We start from the raw sequence: 16,726 nt of genomic DNA, 5'->3' as shown, positions 1-16,726 counted from the left end.
CGAAATCCCACTCGGTAGAATTCCCAGGACGAAAATTTGACAAAATAAGTTAATCTTTACATTATAACAAACGTGTAATACGAGAAATATGAGTTTCAGTTTTGCACATAAATTAAAAGTTTTGTTTAATTTTTGGGTGCAGAAATTCAATTTAAAACAAATGGACAGAGACGGACTAGGCTAAATTCTGCGTTGCAAAGCCGGCTCTGTCACCCTCTTAAAACTATCAAAAATTGTGCTTTGTAATCTGTTATCGATTTATCATAAGTGAGTTTATGCAATGTAATGAAACACCTGCATGTGTGAAGTTTTTATTTCGAACCCCCTTATTTTACTAATTAACAATTTCTTATTTAATAAAATATATAATTAATACAAAGTAAATTTTACTGAAAATACATAAATTATTTTATACAGGAAAGAGATTATCGGATAGCATTCGTCAATCCGAATAATCCATCGTTTTTATATACTCAACAGCGGAACAAAACTGCGTCCACCAATAAAGTTCTTCGCCGTCGATCTGATTGTGGTAGAAACTATTGACGAATTGGATGGTCGACAGCAAATCAGCAGGATTCACCTAAAACTCCCATAAAGCCCCCATTTACACCCACTCGCGACTCACCCTTATTATAACATAAACCAGCACTGGTGTGAAATCGTCCGCAGTTGTGGATCCCGAATTTTGCGAGAACGACAACAAATCCATGATGCATTTCGCACAATGAACCACGCATTTCACTTTATCTCTTGGTGTTTTGTACGCATTCATTGCTTTAAGGGCATCCTGGGCCGGAATCCAGGGCATTTCACGCAGGAACATCTTATGTATCATCAAATCTTTATGATCCGGGCTTATAATACTCGCCAATTTCTCAATATGTTGGAACAGAACGCTGAAAAAAACATTTAGGTTTTTTCACCCGAGTTGCATACTTACTGATCGCGATCCCGGTCCCCATCCCCGTTTGGGTACAGGGCATACTTGTAGATTTTACTCATAATACACCTCTCGAGCGTTATTTTAATAGCATCACCTTGATTTTTAAAAACATCCTGCCATAGACCACTACGTTGCATTATTGAGTAGACTTGTTCGTAGAAGTTGTTCAAAAAGTCGCACTTTTCGTCGAAGAGAGTGATGTCTTTGAATTCTTCACAGAATTGCGTGATGCGACTTTCCTCATCGAGGAGGAATTTGCGGACGCAAATCATGCTTAAATATTTCTCGCACTGTTGTTTGTCATTATTCACTTGTTCACTTAGACTGGAATTTAGTTTTAGATTTTGCGATAATTAATAAATGGTTGTTTACCCGTCGAGGTATGATTGACAAAAAAGTAGCTCCTGACGAGAATATATCAAATAATCTGTGTAAACAGAACGTTGGAGGAAATCTTCTCGAAGTGATTGAAATAAGCTCAAACAGGTACTCTCATTCAATAAATTGATAAAACGCAAAGTTTCAGAGATTCGTGCAATGTTTGACCACTCCTTCAGTTTACGAGCTTTGCCTAACTCTAATCTAAGGATTGTTTCAACCTTACTTTTTACAGATAATCGGTTCTCCTGTTGGAAAATATATGAACATGGGGTAAAAAAAATAACAATACGAACCTTAATTACTTTAGGGGTTTGTGAAGTTGTATTACTTAAAACTAGACGCAATTTTCTTTTAATATCATCAAAGCTATTGTTAACATCGACGTTATCGGCTGAGTCTTCAGATCTTATTTTAGGAATTTTATCATTGCCGTTGGCTTCTTTCGGAGTACTTTCGACGAACGGTTTAGCCCGATATTTGGCTAAAATGTCTTCCGACACTTCTAAAAGCAAAACAAAGTGACGTTAAGTCTAACAAAGACACTATTGCATGTTTCAGCCATCTCATTCCGCTATTTTTATAACTCTGATTTATCTTATAATCAACTCTAATGAATAAAAACGTGAACATTAGCCAAGAACCTAGAATTTGCGTATTTTATGAGTGCATTAAATAAATTTTTCTACTTAATTGGGTGATAACTCTTGAAAATTAAAAATCGTTTGTAACAACCAGCAAAAGTGGGAAACATAATTGCGGAATGAGATGTCATAATAAGAGTTACTCAACAGGATTAAAATTTTTACGGCTGTTTGCGACATTATATTCTGTGATAGGACGTAATAAAATTTTCGGTTTTGTTTCAATTTAAACGGGGAATACGTCTGTACAAACCATTTTACAAATTTACGATATAAATCATTCTAATAATGTCGACGGTTTACGTTTTTTATTACAAGTAAAAATATAATATAATCTTTTCTTTATAATAATTTAGAAATTTTTGACTCGGTATGGCAAGATCTCGCAGAGTTTTCAGCTTAAAAATCTGCTGAAACTGTCAATTTCGGCAAGACGATTTTCAACTTTGTTAAAGTTTTACACCATACATATGTAAAATGTGCCGGGGAGTCAACTCCGGGTACCGAAAATCGACCAAAACCTCGACAAAAATCATTTCTAGAGTTTCTAGACACTTAAAAAATGCACAAAACGTTATTGAGTTGTGTTTAAATAATTACGAATTTCTTGAGTTTTTTAAGGCCAATTCGGTAGTTTGAAAAAAATGAGCAAAAGAGAAAATAATTAGATAAAAAAATTAATTTAGCTAAAATATAAATGTCAATATCCAGCTGTTAACAATCGGAAGTTACTCAAAAGCTATTTCAGTTTTTTTATCACCCGGTATAACAGTTTAGTTGGCGATAACAGAGCAGTTAATTACCTGCACTACTAATCTTAACCGGCGACTCATTCGGTGTTTTTTTCCCTGTCCCGAACTCCTCGCCATCCAATCGGAAATCGTCCTGATTCCGGAACGACTTCCCCCTCCTATTCCTGAACCCCATTCTCAGTTTACCGAAAAACCCTCCTCTTTTACTCCTCTGATCATCATCAAGATACTTATCACCTTTATCCGCACTCATATCAAAACTAATACTCTTGGGAATAGCACCAGTTGAAGCCGAAGGCTTCAAATTTCGATTCAACGTCGCAGCTTTCTTTACTAAAATATTCGGATTCAAATTACTGACACTGAGGACTGACAACTCGCTGGTGCTTTCGGACGGTGTCGACGTGACATTTAGACTACTCCCCGAACTGTTTAACCACTGTTTACTTTCCCAACAAGCTTCAGTATGTGAATGTTTGTTTTCAAAACTGTTGCTACTGCTGCCTGAAGAACTCGAATTCAGGCTACAGTTACTCAGTAGGATTTCGTTGGGGCGTTCATCGTACGTGTTTTGTTTCAACAGTTCGGTTGGGTTAAAACCGCTCGGTCCAGGAACGTCTTTCTTCCTGGCGATTTTTAGTTCCCCAAATGACAGGTTGTGTTGAGTGTCGGTCAACGTGACCGATTTAAACAACACATTATTGGCGTTGTTGTCGGTTTTAACATTATTCTTAATTTCGACTTTTCGGTACTCTTGATAGTAATTTACGTAATTGGACGAATTCGACAATCTCCGACTTGTCGGATTTTCGTCGGTTTCTGATCGGGTCTCGTCGGATTGTGCCACACTTCCGGCATCATCATTGTCAACTTCTGTCAATCTTTCTGTATCCGACGCCATGACATCAGTCGACCACGCACTCTCGCTCTGAGTTTCGGAAATATCAAGAATATTCCCAGTCGGGACTTCACTTATGGCTTGATCGACCAATTGCAAGCCTTGTCTTTCGGCCCGTGAATCTCCCGCATCGATCGTTTCATTATCCGATGCTAAAACATCAGTACTCCACGTCTCGGAAATGATCGAAATCGTTTCGTCCCCTTCCAACAACTTCTTTATTTCAAACTTACAAAATTTGTCGTCGATTTCGGACCGAATTTGCCGACTTATCTGCGGCTGGGGTTGCTCTACTTGTCTAGCTTCAGGCAGAGGGCGCTCCTCATTATCGTTCACTTGCGAACTGGGGGTGTCCCGACCGGAAATGTTGGGAGTACCACGACCGGAAACGTTGGCCGAAATCATATCCGAAAGGTTGTCGTTTTGGTCGTTTTCCAATTCGAGACTGCTTGCGACTGAATGGTTACTCGCCGCCTCGGATATCGCCTCGAGATTGTCAGAAGTGTTTCCGATGGAACCCTCATCTGGAAAATTCGAAAAGGGTTTTTCTTCAACGCGCCCATTTACAGCTTCAGTGATTATTTCAGAAGGTGGGTTTGGCAAAATTACTTCCTTCTTGACGTTCAGATTCATGTTGAGGATTTTTTCTTCGGGTAAGAGACCCACAGGCTCCACCAGGTCCTTGTCCATTGAGAAAATCAACACGGTTAGAGGGATGTTTTGCGAGATTTCGTCGCGAGATTTCGATGTGTGGTTTTTTGTGACTAAAAAAGAAAAATTTCTTAAAAAACAATTTTTTTTATTATACAGCATGTGTCAGAACTCATGAGTTCTGGCATGCTCCAGAAAAAAATTTCAACTAAGGTAAGATACTAGAGAAACATGGAAAAAATTTTTTTAAATTTTTTATTTATTTTATGATACTGAGATGATCCTGTATATTTATTATTATTTAGTAAACGTACAAAAATTTTCCCAATAAAAGCCCCAAATAACATTAAACAGAGTTACATTTTTTTCTATAGCAGGACTTCAAATTCGGGAAAAAATTAAATTTAAAAAAATACAATTTTTGGTTCAAATTCGCAATTGTGTTGCTCCGTTACTATGGATTACTAAAACATTTTTTCTACCCTTGCTATTAAGTGTTACTTTATCTACCCTTGTGGTTAAAGTACTACTTTATCTACTCAAAAGAGTTGATAAAGAAATAGTTTAACATCTGCTGAAAAAAAAAAAAATTTCATTAAAAAATAATATTGCAAAACAACTATCATATAATTAACATTAATTTGCGTAATAGTACTAAAACAAATATCTAATTTCATTGTTACGAATCAATTAAAAAAATTTTGCAACCCATTTGGCCATGAGAAATCCATTTAAACCTGTCATTTATTTGTACGTGTTTATCTTTATGTTCGGAGACATGACGCGATAAAACCAATTAGCAAAATTTATTATAATTTAGTGAAAAATAATTAATGTCCTTGGCACGTAATTATGACTTACTCAACGAAACTAAAGTGGTTCCTTTTCAAGGTATTTCTAACAAATTTCCAAACCGAGAAATAGCGACTTATCCCTTTTGGTAAAAAAAAAATATAAAAAATAATAGAAAGCAGAAGAATGTTGATTTAGTAACAATAATTAACATTTTTAAAATTAATGTCAGTATTGCAGTATTTTTAAAAAATATGATTTAACATAGAACATCTTAATTTTTTTTAAATTTCATTTAATTTATAAATAACAAAAAAGTAAATTTTTGCATCATTTTGGCAAACATTTAATAATAATATAACTATGCTCTTTTTGGTTTTGAGTTTTAAATAGAAAAGCAGTTTTCAAATAATGAGAAATAGCGATTTACATCTTTTGTTAAAAAAATCTGTTTATAAACTACAGCTTTCAGAAAATAATTAACCACAAAAAATAATAGAATGAAAAAAAGTTCACTTAGTAACAATAAATGACATTTTCATGTTCTCTTGGTTTTAGATTTTAAGTAAAAGTGAAGAGTTTTTCTTAAAATTTCACAGTTAATAAGTTTATCGTCCTTGACTCGCAATTACGACTTACCCAACGACAGGAAATGGTTCCTTTTCAGCGTATTTTCGGAGAACCCATTAGTGTACGGTTTGCTCGTTTTTGGCGAATTTTCCAGAGACGACGGGAGAATTAGCGACGCGATTTGTTCCTCAATAGAACTATCCCCGAGATGTTTCTTAAAATTGTCATTTTGCACCATTTCATTGTGTACTTTTTGCAAAAATAAAATCTACAATTTGCTTAATTACGAAACTAGATTATTACAAATAGAGAAATTACAAAATTGTTCAATTCGTCCTCGGCCAAAAGAGCCGAATCCCGTATAATGGTCGGCGCTAGATCAACAGGTGGTGTATCATCGTCGAATTCCAAATTAAAGAGGATATCCTCCATAAAATTGCAAACTATATCGTTGTCTAACAAATTGTAGATATCGCTGAAGCGGTTTTCAGGCGACTCGAATTTATTCAGAGCCAAAACCTGCAAGATTTGCCCGACTTGCATCAAGTTGTGTTGAGTGACTTCGGTGATTTGTGCGTCACAAATGCAGTATTGTTCAGGATCGACGATCGCAGGGCAAATATACAAAGTGAAAATTAGTTCAGTCACGATAGCATAAGCCTAAAAAATAGCAAATGAGCCGAATATTGGATGAGAAAAACGCAACGCAACTTCTTTGCTCCCAAATGATTTCGTAATGATTTTAGAAATGTGATACACAATCCACGCAATCGGCTTTGGGAAACTGTAAACGTTCTCACGTAAAGAAGAAATAAACGAGTTTGTAAATTCCGATAATTTTCTTATAACTTCAGTCCTGTATTCCTGAATATCCCTGAATTCTGACTTGAGATTGTTCTCGTTGTGTCGATACCTAAAATTTTTTTTCGCAAAATTGTCATAATACTCAAGCGGAAGTACCTCATGAGTGTTTTATCTGGATCGACATCTAGGTAAAAGTCCCTACAAGCCGCCAACCGCAAAATCGGCAATTCTAAAGCGGCACTTAGGAAAAACTTCGCAGTTGGTAACACTTCCGTGAAGATAAAAAACAAATTTTTGAAAGAGCAAGTACCCTGTTTGAGCATCCGTCTGGGATTTTCGCTCTTGAGAAGTTGCAATTTTGCGAGTTCTAGTAAAAGTTTCAGCATATAACTCGTGTCCTCTGGGAATATACATGAGGAGTATAGTCCAGTGACCACTGTTTGTAAAACATGAGAAAACTGATCGTCGTTTATTTGTTCGCCTACGAAAAGCCACTTGGCTAGTTCTTCAGGTTGCTTTCGCAGGTTTTGAAGTAAATTGTTTATTTTGACAGTTTGGTAGCCTAACAAGGTTTTAGCTTCCACAAATTCCGAGTTGGTGATGGATTTGATATGCTCGTAGTTCTGTGTTGTGAATTCTCGCTGGGAGAGGAGATATAATCGTTGCTTTGTTGTCATCCATGTGGCTTCAATTAAACCGTCAGTTTTCTTTTTAATCTGCAATAATCGTGTAAAAAGCCGTCCCTTTAAAAGTTTTACCCACCGATTTGTTTAATTTCTGGATATTTAATCTCTCGTTAGTTATGAATAATTTCTCTTTACGTAATTGTGATAGTAATTTGAAGACATTTCGGTCTTCTTTTTCTTCACTCTCATTATCTTTCATCCTAAACACCTGAAATAAATTGATCTGAAGAAAAATTGTAACAATAGACCAACCAGGTGGATAGCTACACTGGTGGTACCAGTCACAAAAATAATTAACGAAATCACAGAAATTTAAACGTAATTAATGATTCAAAAAAAAGCAAACTGTAGACATTTTTTCTAGAACGTACAATAAGTGCTTTTTGTTGGATTAAACTAAGGTGAAAGTTTTGAGTAAATATTTAACACTAACATAACCTATGATTTTTTTTTTCACACACAATTTCTAATCATGCATTAATTTTAACTAATTACCTTGACTTTACAAAAATACAGTTATTTACATCAGTCGCACTACAGAAGCCTTCTCAAAAGCCTTTTAAAGCTTGAAAACACTTAAATTACAGCTTTGTTTTGACACATTTGTCAACAAATGTCATTAGGGTCTTAGTTACATTCGCTTTTCCACTAACGCCATTTCCAACAAACGCTAAATTTATAAAATAATTTTAATCAATTGTTGTTTAAACACACAAAACTACGTAGTACAATATTTTTTATTTTTATATAAAATAACATTAAACTAAAAAATTTAGTGTTTAATAAACAAATTAGCATCTAGTGTAAAAAGCGACATGCGGAATTCGTGCACCTCAACAATCAAATTCTCAAATGTTTCAAAAAAATTTTGACTGTAAAAACAGCAAGTTTCAATGCTGGATTGTTGATTTACTTTTATTTAATTTGTAGACGATGCAGGCACCAGTGGTAGAGTCAGGCGTGCAACTATTTTCACGACTGAACAAGTCTCAATTTTGTTTGGAAGACGTGAATCCTAAACTGTTTCAAGGGGGCTCTCCTCGCCCCAATGACATTGTCGAAGTTACAGGCGACTTTAGTACGGATTTGCTTGTTGATTTTTTAGTTCGGTGTATTTTGCCAAAGGAACTCAACCAATACTGGAAAGAATCAGGTGTTGTCTTTGTAAATACCACTTTCCACATAAGTGTCTTAAAAATCACAAATACGATTGATGCCCACCTCAAAAATCTTAAAATAAAAAACAGGAAAAGTCTGATAGAAAAAGCGCTAACATTCGTCACTTTTTTAAACTGTTACGATGAAGAGCAGTTTGAAACAACTTTGAGGAATTTGGAGAAAATGATTCAAGACAAAGACAATTGTAGTCTCTTAATTATTGATGATATAACATCTCAATTTTGGGTGGCTAAACAGAAAAACTCGATTTTGAGTTACGATCAATTTTCTAGAAATATTTTCAGTCTCTTACAAAGTGTTGTTAAGAATTTAAATCTAGTTTCAATTTTTTGTCGACACCAAGTGGGAAGCTTGAAAAAACCTGTTGATTTGCAAGTAGATTACAAAATAATTGGCGAAGAATTAGACTCAAAAAAACAATTTGTAGTGATTGATTACGGAAGAAAAATAACAACAAGAGTTACGTTTAATTTAGACTCATTTATTACTTTTCTCTAATTAAAACTTCTTAAGTTGTGCTAATTTATTGTTTCGTCTCATTGCCATTTTCTTTATCCTCCTCCAATACTCTTTGGTATTGGGGTCTAATTCTTCGAGTGGCGTCGGGGGCCCCGTTCGTATACTCCACAACCATTCAGGATACTCATTATCGGGCTTTAATTCAATATCTTGTCCAGTGGTGTAAATATTTGATCCACAAACATATTTTACAAGTTTCTGGGGGTCTGTTTCGACCGGAATAACCTTCTTTTCTATCACAGGACCCATTTTACCCAACTTTTTCTTCTTCAGAGCACCTCCAATCATGCTAACGCCTAAAAATCAGTTTGTAACCTGTGCTAAAAGTCTTGTGGGGGCCTTACTTCCAGTGTCTTTTTTCGCGTAATTACATCGAGGATAATTCAACTGAAATCGTAAATATTGTTGTCGGCAATAAGTTAATAGTCTGAAGGGGCCCGCAATACTCATTGTGGCCCGATTTTTGAATTTATTGTAAAAATATCAAATTGTAAGGTTAGATTTTTGACAAATGACGTAAGCATGGGCGACTCGTGCCACAGACAGTGGGGGGTTAAATAACACACACAAAAAAATATAATTTTTTAATTATTCATGGCGTTTCAAACTTTTAAAACTACACTTGAACTCTGTTTGTTTTTGTGTACATAGCGTCCCGACTTTCGGGGAAAAACTCTAACAAGTGCTGCCAATCGTCAAACCGTAAAGCCACTAAATGCACAGCAGTGCGGGCGCGAAAAAAGAAATGGTGAGGAATATCGTAAAATAAACCCTGCGTCACTCCGAACATTTCCCCTCTACGTAGTACTTCATGTATGGTTTCGGTTAAATTCGAATGAACAGTTAATATTTCGACCTAAAAAGTTTAAAAAATGTTGGAAACACCACAAATGAGTATTTACTTCTCCATAATGGATGAAATACATGGTATTATCGAAATCGCCATGTTGGACTATGTAATTCCCCGGGAAAAAAACGCAACGTTTGAGGTATTGGCACAACTGGCGGGTGAATGACCTCTCTAGGTCTGAAAACACATACGAGCTTGAAATGTGTGGTCCGTAGATTTGTAACATCAAATCTTGTAAAGTAGCAGAATGTAAAAGAGAAATTGCTTGAGGTACCTTGAAAAAATTGTAGAAACTTTGAAAAATACGTTAAAAATTGTACTTGATTTCCTCGACTGACCGTCCAGATTTGTTGAACATAATGCCACATTTTTTTCATTTGATAATTACTGATGTTACTATTTTTTAAATATTGTTTAAGTTCGTTGATTTCATTGTCGTATTTCACTCGTGCGATTGTAGTGGAATTGAGCCAATTCCAAATCTCGCCAATAAAAATTCCAGCGAGAAAAATCGCAGTCAGCATCATAAAAGTGATGAAAATTTGTTCACGAATGCTGTTGGCTGAAATATCACCAGTTCCAGTCGTTGTCATTATTATAATTACGAAATATAATGATGTAACATAAAGATCTAATTTGTCCTAGAATAAAATTTATTTAAATAAAGCAAAAATGAGGTAAGGAGAGACCGAAAAGTGTGGCGAGGTTGTGTTAAAGACCTCATTTACCCAAGAATCGCTAAAGCAAGTAATTAAAGGACACGCACACAGATACCACCCGCATGAAAAAATATGAATCATTAAAGTCCCCCAGACTATCATTGCACTGAAACAATTTCATATTTTTTTGTCTTTAAATAAATTGTTTTACCCGATTTTCAGAAGCGAAATTTTGACCATTAACTGATTTGATCTAATTTTGTAATACTCCCAAAAATAAACCAATCTATAAAGTGTGACCAGTCTGAGACATGAAAAATAAAAACTTGCATTAAAACTAGTAAACAATGTTCCAAAAAAAGCCAAATAATAGAACGGGAAATTCACAAAAATATCGACACTGCGTTTCAGCTTCTTGTTGCGAAAATATCTGAAAAAAACGTTGTTTTTGGTCAAATTTCCACTACACTTACCGTGAAACAATTTTCTTGTTCGATTTTACGTGCTCTCCAAACCTGTTTTCGTAAGTCTTGTGCATTTCGATCAGTATTTTTAAAATAAAAGTAACATCAAGGTAAATTGCAACATTTAAGAAAAATTTATCATGATTTTGAAACGAAAATTCGTACAAAACTAGAATTGAGTTGATGTAAGTTAAAACCAGGCAGTAGATGTCTGGAAAGCTCTCATAATTTAAGTTTTATTCACAATTCACATTACCAAAAATTTTTATAAAAAGGGAATATTCCGGGATTGTTATATTGAAAAATTTCCAGGGTTGACACAAAAGGAAACATCCAACCAAATTTAGTTTGATTTCTGATAAGGTATTTAAAGGGTTGAAACTTGTAGTGGAGTCATACTGAAATAAACTTTTTCAAAAAAAAATCACAACTAGTTTTGATTATTCTACGGTTGATTGTGCGAGACTCGCCTCAGAAGTCTCATTTTTAATCTCGTGTAACATAAAATCTTCGTTTGTCAAGCTTGATGTAATTGCATCTTGAATCCAAGGATACTTATTTAGTAACAAATTGAATTCTTCAGTGTTAATACACAGAAGATCAATATTAGTTAACGCTGTCACAGTCATTGAAACTTTATGCAAAGTTCTGGGAGTCAAATTGCCAAAAATTGCGCCAGCTTCCAGATGCGACTCAAAACTTCCAGTTTTGTCAACAATTTTGACCTAAAATTTAATTTGGAAACGGCCAAATTTAACAAATATCTTACAGTGCCTCTCTCAATTATATACAACTCTGAGACAATATCATCGGCTCGAAAAACCACCTCTTGGTGAAGAAAACATTGCTCTTTGACAATCCTCCCAAAGAGTCGTAGAAATGATTTATCAATATTTGAAAATATTGGGACGTTTTGTAAAACATTTTCGAACATTACGTAAACTAAATCCTCATGAAGAGCTGGATGGAATTTAGCCAAAGTTGTGTCTGGTTCAAGTTTTTTACGTTTCCAGCGATACTCCAATTGCTGGATGACTTGCATCTGGAGAATTTTCGGAACGTTTTCTTGTACCAAAAATTTTTTTAACTCGTTTATCATTTCTTGGGTTTTGAAGAGATTGGTGTACCAGTGAGTCTTGTAACTTGCGATTTTTGCATACACATAACTAAATCACCAAATTTAGAGAAAAAAATAGTGATTTGTAATTACCCAATGAATAAAATTGTGCAAATTTGCATCGTTATTGTAATAATAACAGAACTGGGGCTTTTTGGTGTAATGTCTCCTAAACCGGTAGAAGCCAAAACACTGGTACAAAAATAAATTGATGTTGAATACACTTCGAGAGGGTGAGAAAAATTTTGAAATTTTGACCTAAAAATCAATTTGGAAAATTGGTTAAGAAAACAGGATCTTGACCTGTCAATCCATGAATTTTTGTGACACAGAAATGTTCCATTTGGGGAGTAATTACAAGTATTTATAACGAAAATTGTTGCCCAAAAATGGATAAAAATGATCACCAATGGAATAAATTTCAAAATATGGAGAACAACTCCCTGGAAATTAACAAAAATTTGTGATAATTGAAATTAATACAACTTACATATTTCTTCTTCTTTGTAAGTGTGGACACATAGTTGAAAAAATGAATTAATCGATAAATCTGACCCAGTCGAATAATTTTAGCTACGTTGTAATAATTACCAGAAAAGTGTTGTACTAGAGTTTCCCACGGAAAGCACAGCACAAAATCTAGTAAAAATTTTCCTTTCAAGTAATGAATGGCTGTTTTCAAGGGATGTATAACGAGTTGGTTCCTAGGACCGTAATAACCGACAAATAAATTAAAATAGAGGTCCAAATATGCAATTAAATCAGTAACGAAAGTGATTATGTCGATGGTGGAAGTGTAGGGTTTTAAAATTAATTGATAAGGTATCAAAATTGCCACGATTAGAGTCACCAAGAGTCGTCCTATAACCCATACTTTGATTAATCTTCCATATGGTAGAATGCAAATGGGTAACATCAGCATTTGGACCCAACACAGGACCCCTAGTTGTCGATAAGGCGTACTATAATTCTCTTTACGTTCTCTACAATACGAAATAACACTCAAGAGTGAATCTGAAATATGTTTCTCAATTTTTAAAGAATTGTTTTGTGGTTGATTACCTTCGGACAACCAGAGGTCATCGTCAACTTCTGCAATATTTTCAAGCGACCCACGTATTGGAATTCTTCGAAATTCGGTAATTAAGTCAAAATTTTCCGAACTTACTTTGAACCCATTAGCAACTTTTGGAAACATTGAAGCTACCGCCCAAAAAATTTCTTCGGTGATGTAGATGAGCTTAACATGAGTTACTGTTTCAACAGTACACAAAGAATTGACGTTTGAGAAGAAGCATAAAGTGCCGAAGGATGATTTAGGACCCAACAAGACTGAGTTTTTTTCTAAAACATTTCAGTTTTTTTGGGTTCAAACACTTTAAATTTTGTACCAAACTGGCGAATGCAGTGCCCTCTCATAATTATGTACAATATTTTTAGAAATTCTCCTTTGTAAGTCACGTATTCTTCGGGTGGTAGGACCAAAATCGGTGCTTTTGCGGCGAGAGCAACTAGAAAATTTTTATCCAAGTTTTGGAATAACGGGACCGATAAAAACGTGTCCATTTTTTCTTCAATTTGCACAACTTTTTGCATGTTTGGGTCGACATTGTAGAATAAATGTTGTCGGAAAATCGCGGCTTTATCGTACATCCATTGGAGCAACAAAAATTTTTTGACTCTTTTGACCAAATCGGAGCTTAATTGCCGATCTTTGAGACAGTCCAAAACTATGCAAAACTTCTCCTGGAAGTCCAACCGCATTTTCAGTTTCCTTGCCAAAGCAGCGGCAAATTGTGCCACGCAACAACTAAACATAAACAGCCCCGAAATGAACCCAAAACTGGTTATAACCCGATCGGTTATATTGACCGGTGAGATATCCCCCGGTGTAAAACCGGTCAAACACGACAGTGAAAAATACAAAGAAGTTAACAAAGGATCAGTTATGTACGTCGTTTGTTGCTCTTTGAAATCTTTCAAAAGTTTCGTGAATAACCAACCATCTTCAGTACAAGAATCCTCGAAACAGGTCACAAGGTATAGACACCCACCAAACCAGTAAGTTAACACAAGAAGATAAAAAATATATTTTAAGAGAGTCAAACCGTGGAAATTTGACTCGATCTTATTTTCGTATTTTCGGATAAGTTTCGGGACTCGGTAGATTTTGACCAAACGGTTTAGTTTTAGAACGTCACTAAATCGCTCGTTTCGAGTCCAAATCCAGTAAAACAACTCGGTTTTGATGCAACTGAAGAAATCCAAATAGAATCCAAGTTGAACGACCCGTTTTTGGGTGATGGCCATGAAAGTGTCAATTTTGTAATTTTTTTCGTCAATTGCTGTGGTCAGAATAATAACAAGGTCCAAAACGAGGATTACGTCGAAGAAATTCGAGAGAAAAGTGAACCAAACCGGGTAGGACTTGACAAAAATAATGTAGTAAGGGAAGGTGATGTTAATATACAAAGCGACGACTAAAATAAAATACTCCCAACATTGCCTCACTGGAGATTCTGGCTCGAGAATCCAAGGAAATTTTTTATTTTTCTCAGACGAATCCTTCAGGCGATACAAAGCCACATAACGATTATCCACAAATTTGGCTTTTTTCCTTAACTTATCTTTAAGACTTTTCACCGAAACTTTGTCACTTTTGGGAAAAAACGGATGCAAGTTGATTTGTTTATCCTCAAGTGTTTGCACCTCATGCGCGTCCACAATTCTTTGTAAAATGGCATCACGTATATTGTTGTAAACATGGGGATAAAGGTCCAGGATCGTGACAAAATCCCTCCGGTAGAGAACCTACAAAAATTCAAACTAAAAAAAAATTGCAAAAATAATTACTTGGAGTTCAGTGTAGCTGGACGTGCGGACTGAACACTTAGCTGGAAGGCTCAAAATTAGGGAGCTTTCGCCTAAACAAGTCCCTGAGGTCAGGGTAACAATAGGGCTTTCGTCGTCTTCGTCTGATAAAATTTCCACGGTGCCAAGAACCACAAAAATCTGTTTTTTTTTTAATAAATAGTAACCAAAAATCTTACTGTTTTATTTTTGACAACATTGCGCTGATAAATCAGTTGACCGGCTTGGTGGAATTCGTGTTTCATTAAATTTGAAACTCGTCGCAAAAACGCGTCGGGTTTGTTTTGAAAAAGAAGCGAAGTTTGGAAAAAATGGATGTTAATATCGACTCCAATTTCGCATTTTAGGGGGTACGGGAGAGTGGCGAATTGTGTGGCTCGGTGTACTCCATTTTTCTTCTCCCATAGAATATTGTAATAGTCTTGAATTTGTTTCGTATTGGTTGGGAGTGACTTGAGGAATTGCAAAACAGTCCGGAAGTGAGTCTTGAGATGAGTTCTTTGTTTGTATTTATTGTCTAGTAGAAGTGCCAAACTTGCGATAAAAATTGCAGTCACTGTGAAACCCATTCCCATTATTGAAACTATAAATAAAGAATTATTAATGTTCAAGTGTCTTAATCAACTATACTTGAAAGAATTTTCTCAGTCACTCTCCAAAGAGTCAAATCGCCGAAATTCCGATTCGTAATATCCATCAAAGCGAAATAAAAACAACTAACATATTGCTCCGAAGTCGTGTTGTATTTTTCAACAAAATCGCTTCTGTAAGTCGAATAATGCCAAAGACACGTCGCCCCATGCATTCTTATCATAAAATAAATCAAAAATTGAAAAGTAAAACATTTGAGGTGATTAATCCCGGCTGTGTTCCACTTCTCTTTAAAAAACAACACTAAATGGAACAAACGGAGCACTGAAATTAGTCGCAAATAGAGAAAAACTGTCTTGTTATAATTAGCAGCAAAATTCTCGTAAATGTACGAATAAGGAAACACAAGGATCAAGTCGATTGTTAAAACCATCTCGCTTCTTATCGGTTGCTTGTATGGCGATTTTTTTTTGGTCCAAATAAAATTCGCAACATTGAGGAACAAATCTAAAGCAAATGTTGCGTCTAGGAGGACAATCAGCCAGTAGATTTTTTGATCGATTGGATCTTTTAAGACCACATAAGTGAAAGTCGTAATAAAGTAATTCGTCACCAGTGAGATGAGAAATAAACATGTCCATATGTTGGAAGGGAGGTTTTTTTCTTGAGGATAATTTTTAAACCGATTTCTTTGGGTTTTTGGTTTCTTTTGGTTCATAGTGATTTGTGACGTTTAAATGACTTTTTGAAACCATGGAAATTCTTGCAATAATTTTAAGAAATTAGGGTATTTAGCTTTTGTTAAAAAAATTGGGGGCTAAACAAGGTCTTTCAGGAAGAAATTAAACCACAAAAGATAATAAAAAAACTTTCACTTAATAATAGTAATTAATAATACTGTCTCAATAAAATACACAGCACTTTTATGGACTACTGCTGTTATTTAATGGCGTTCTAAGGTTCCGAAATCAATAATTTCCTCATCTCTCTTTAATTTTTAGTATTAGGAGTCCGACACTAACCGGATATAAGATTTGGGAGTCCAAGATGGATTTCCCTTTTGAGAGAAGAAAAAGGTCAGATCAGGTCAAGTCAGCAAAATAATTTACAGTGAAAAATAAAGAATTAGATTCAGAATCTAATAAACAGAATTATAAAACATGTAATTGTATTTTTTTTGCGGAGTTTGTTTTTAATGGATCAAATTTGAAACTTTTGAAAATGTTAGAATCAAATTCTAAATAAATACTTTTTTTGTTTGAATTTTGCAAAATGTTTCAGTCATGCTTTGACTTAAATTCTTTTAAAAATTTTCAAATAATCCTAACACTAACTTTATTTTTTAAACAACACCA

The 16,726-nt window shown here is 35.0% G+C and overlaps 4 protein-coding genes across 6 annotated transcripts; 1 reads left to right on the top strand and 3 right to left on the bottom strand.

The window, feature by feature from the left end:
- Positions 1 to 297: 297 nt before the first annotated feature.
- Positions 298 to 7,754, bottom strand: LOC123006950 (receptor-mediated endocytosis protein 6 homolog). 2 transcript variants are annotated; one of them, XM_044401904.1, is made up of 12 exons: positions 7,617 to 7,754; positions 7,198 to 7,329; positions 6,592 to 7,151; positions 6,343 to 6,544; positions 5,950 to 6,291; positions 5,701 to 5,899; positions 2,772 to 4,382; positions 1,621 to 1,829; positions 1,319 to 1,572; positions 944 to 1,270; positions 629 to 899; positions 298 to 583 (listed from the first exon to the last, which is right to left on the bottom strand). In XM_044401904.1, exons 2-12 carry the CDS (start codon positions 7,318 to 7,320, stop codon positions 443 to 445), a joined length of 4,239 nt encoding a protein of 1,412 aa, XP_044257839.1. In that variant the 5' UTR covers positions 7,321 to 7,329; positions 7,617 to 7,754; the 3' UTR covers positions 298 to 442. The 2 variants fall into 2 exon arrangements, with proteins under 2 accessions (XP_044257839.1, XP_044257840.1); XM_044401905.1 differs by lacking the exon at positions 7,617 to 7,754 and adding an exon at positions 7,493 to 7,520.
- An 84-nt stretch (positions 7,755 to 7,838) lies between these two features.
- Positions 7,839 to 8,820, top strand: LOC123007936. The gene is made up of 2 exons (XM_044403461.1): positions 7,839 to 7,995; positions 8,052 to 8,820. Exon 2 carries the CDS (start codon positions 8,055 to 8,057, stop codon positions 8,796 to 8,798), a length of 744 nt encoding a protein of 247 aa, XP_044259396.1. The 5' UTR covers positions 7,839 to 7,995; positions 8,052 to 8,054; the 3' UTR covers positions 8,799 to 8,820.
- On the bottom strand, positions 8,761 to 9,376 carry LOC123007937 (39S ribosomal protein L54, mitochondrial). The gene is made up of 2 exons (XM_044403462.1): positions 9,164 to 9,376; positions 8,761 to 9,115 (listed from the first exon to the last, which is right to left on the bottom strand). Exons 1-2 carry the CDS (start codon positions 9,267 to 9,269, stop codon positions 8,799 to 8,801), a joined length of 423 nt encoding a protein of 140 aa, XP_044259397.1. The 5' UTR covers positions 9,270 to 9,376; the 3' UTR covers positions 8,761 to 8,798.
- A 13-nt stretch (positions 9,377 to 9,389) lies between these two features.
- LOC123007093 lies at positions 9,390 to 16,079 on the bottom strand. 2 transcript variants are annotated; one of them, XM_044402131.1, is made up of 18 exons: positions 15,985 to 16,079; positions 15,411 to 15,938; positions 14,960 to 15,363; positions 14,763 to 14,921; positions 13,301 to 14,720; positions 12,972 to 13,253; positions 12,400 to 12,923; positions 12,213 to 12,352; positions 12,003 to 12,167; positions 11,562 to 11,958; positions 11,242 to 11,517; positions 11,049 to 11,190; positions 10,802 to 11,003; positions 10,540 to 10,758; positions 10,359 to 10,494; positions 9,990 to 10,310; positions 9,722 to 9,943; positions 9,390 to 9,675 (listed from the first exon to the last, which is right to left on the bottom strand). In XM_044402131.1, exons 1-18 carry the CDS (start codon positions 16,010 to 16,012, stop codon positions 9,436 to 9,438), a joined length of 5,805 nt encoding a protein of 1,934 aa, XP_044258066.1. In that variant the 5' UTR covers positions 16,013 to 16,079; the 3' UTR covers positions 9,390 to 9,435. The 2 variants fall into 2 exon arrangements, with proteins under 2 accessions (XP_044258066.1, XP_044258067.1); XM_044402132.1 differs by having other exon boundaries at positions 9,545 to 9,675; positions 9,722 to 9,962; positions 10,008 to 10,310.
- Between the last annotated feature and the right edge of the window lie 647 nt (positions 16,080 to 16,726).

The sequence above is a fragment of the Tribolium madens genome, unplaced genomic scaffold (genome assembly GCF_015345945.1).
Source record: "Tribolium madens isolate multiple individuals breed KSU strain unplaced genomic scaffold, Tmad_KSU_1.1 Scaffold_3;HRSCAF=73;Tcas5.2_LG2, whole genome shotgun sequence".
NCBI lineage: Eukaryota > Metazoa > Arthropoda > Insecta > Coleoptera > Tenebrionidae > Tribolium > Tribolium madens.
This window is presented reverse-complemented; position numbering and strand designations above follow the sequence as displayed.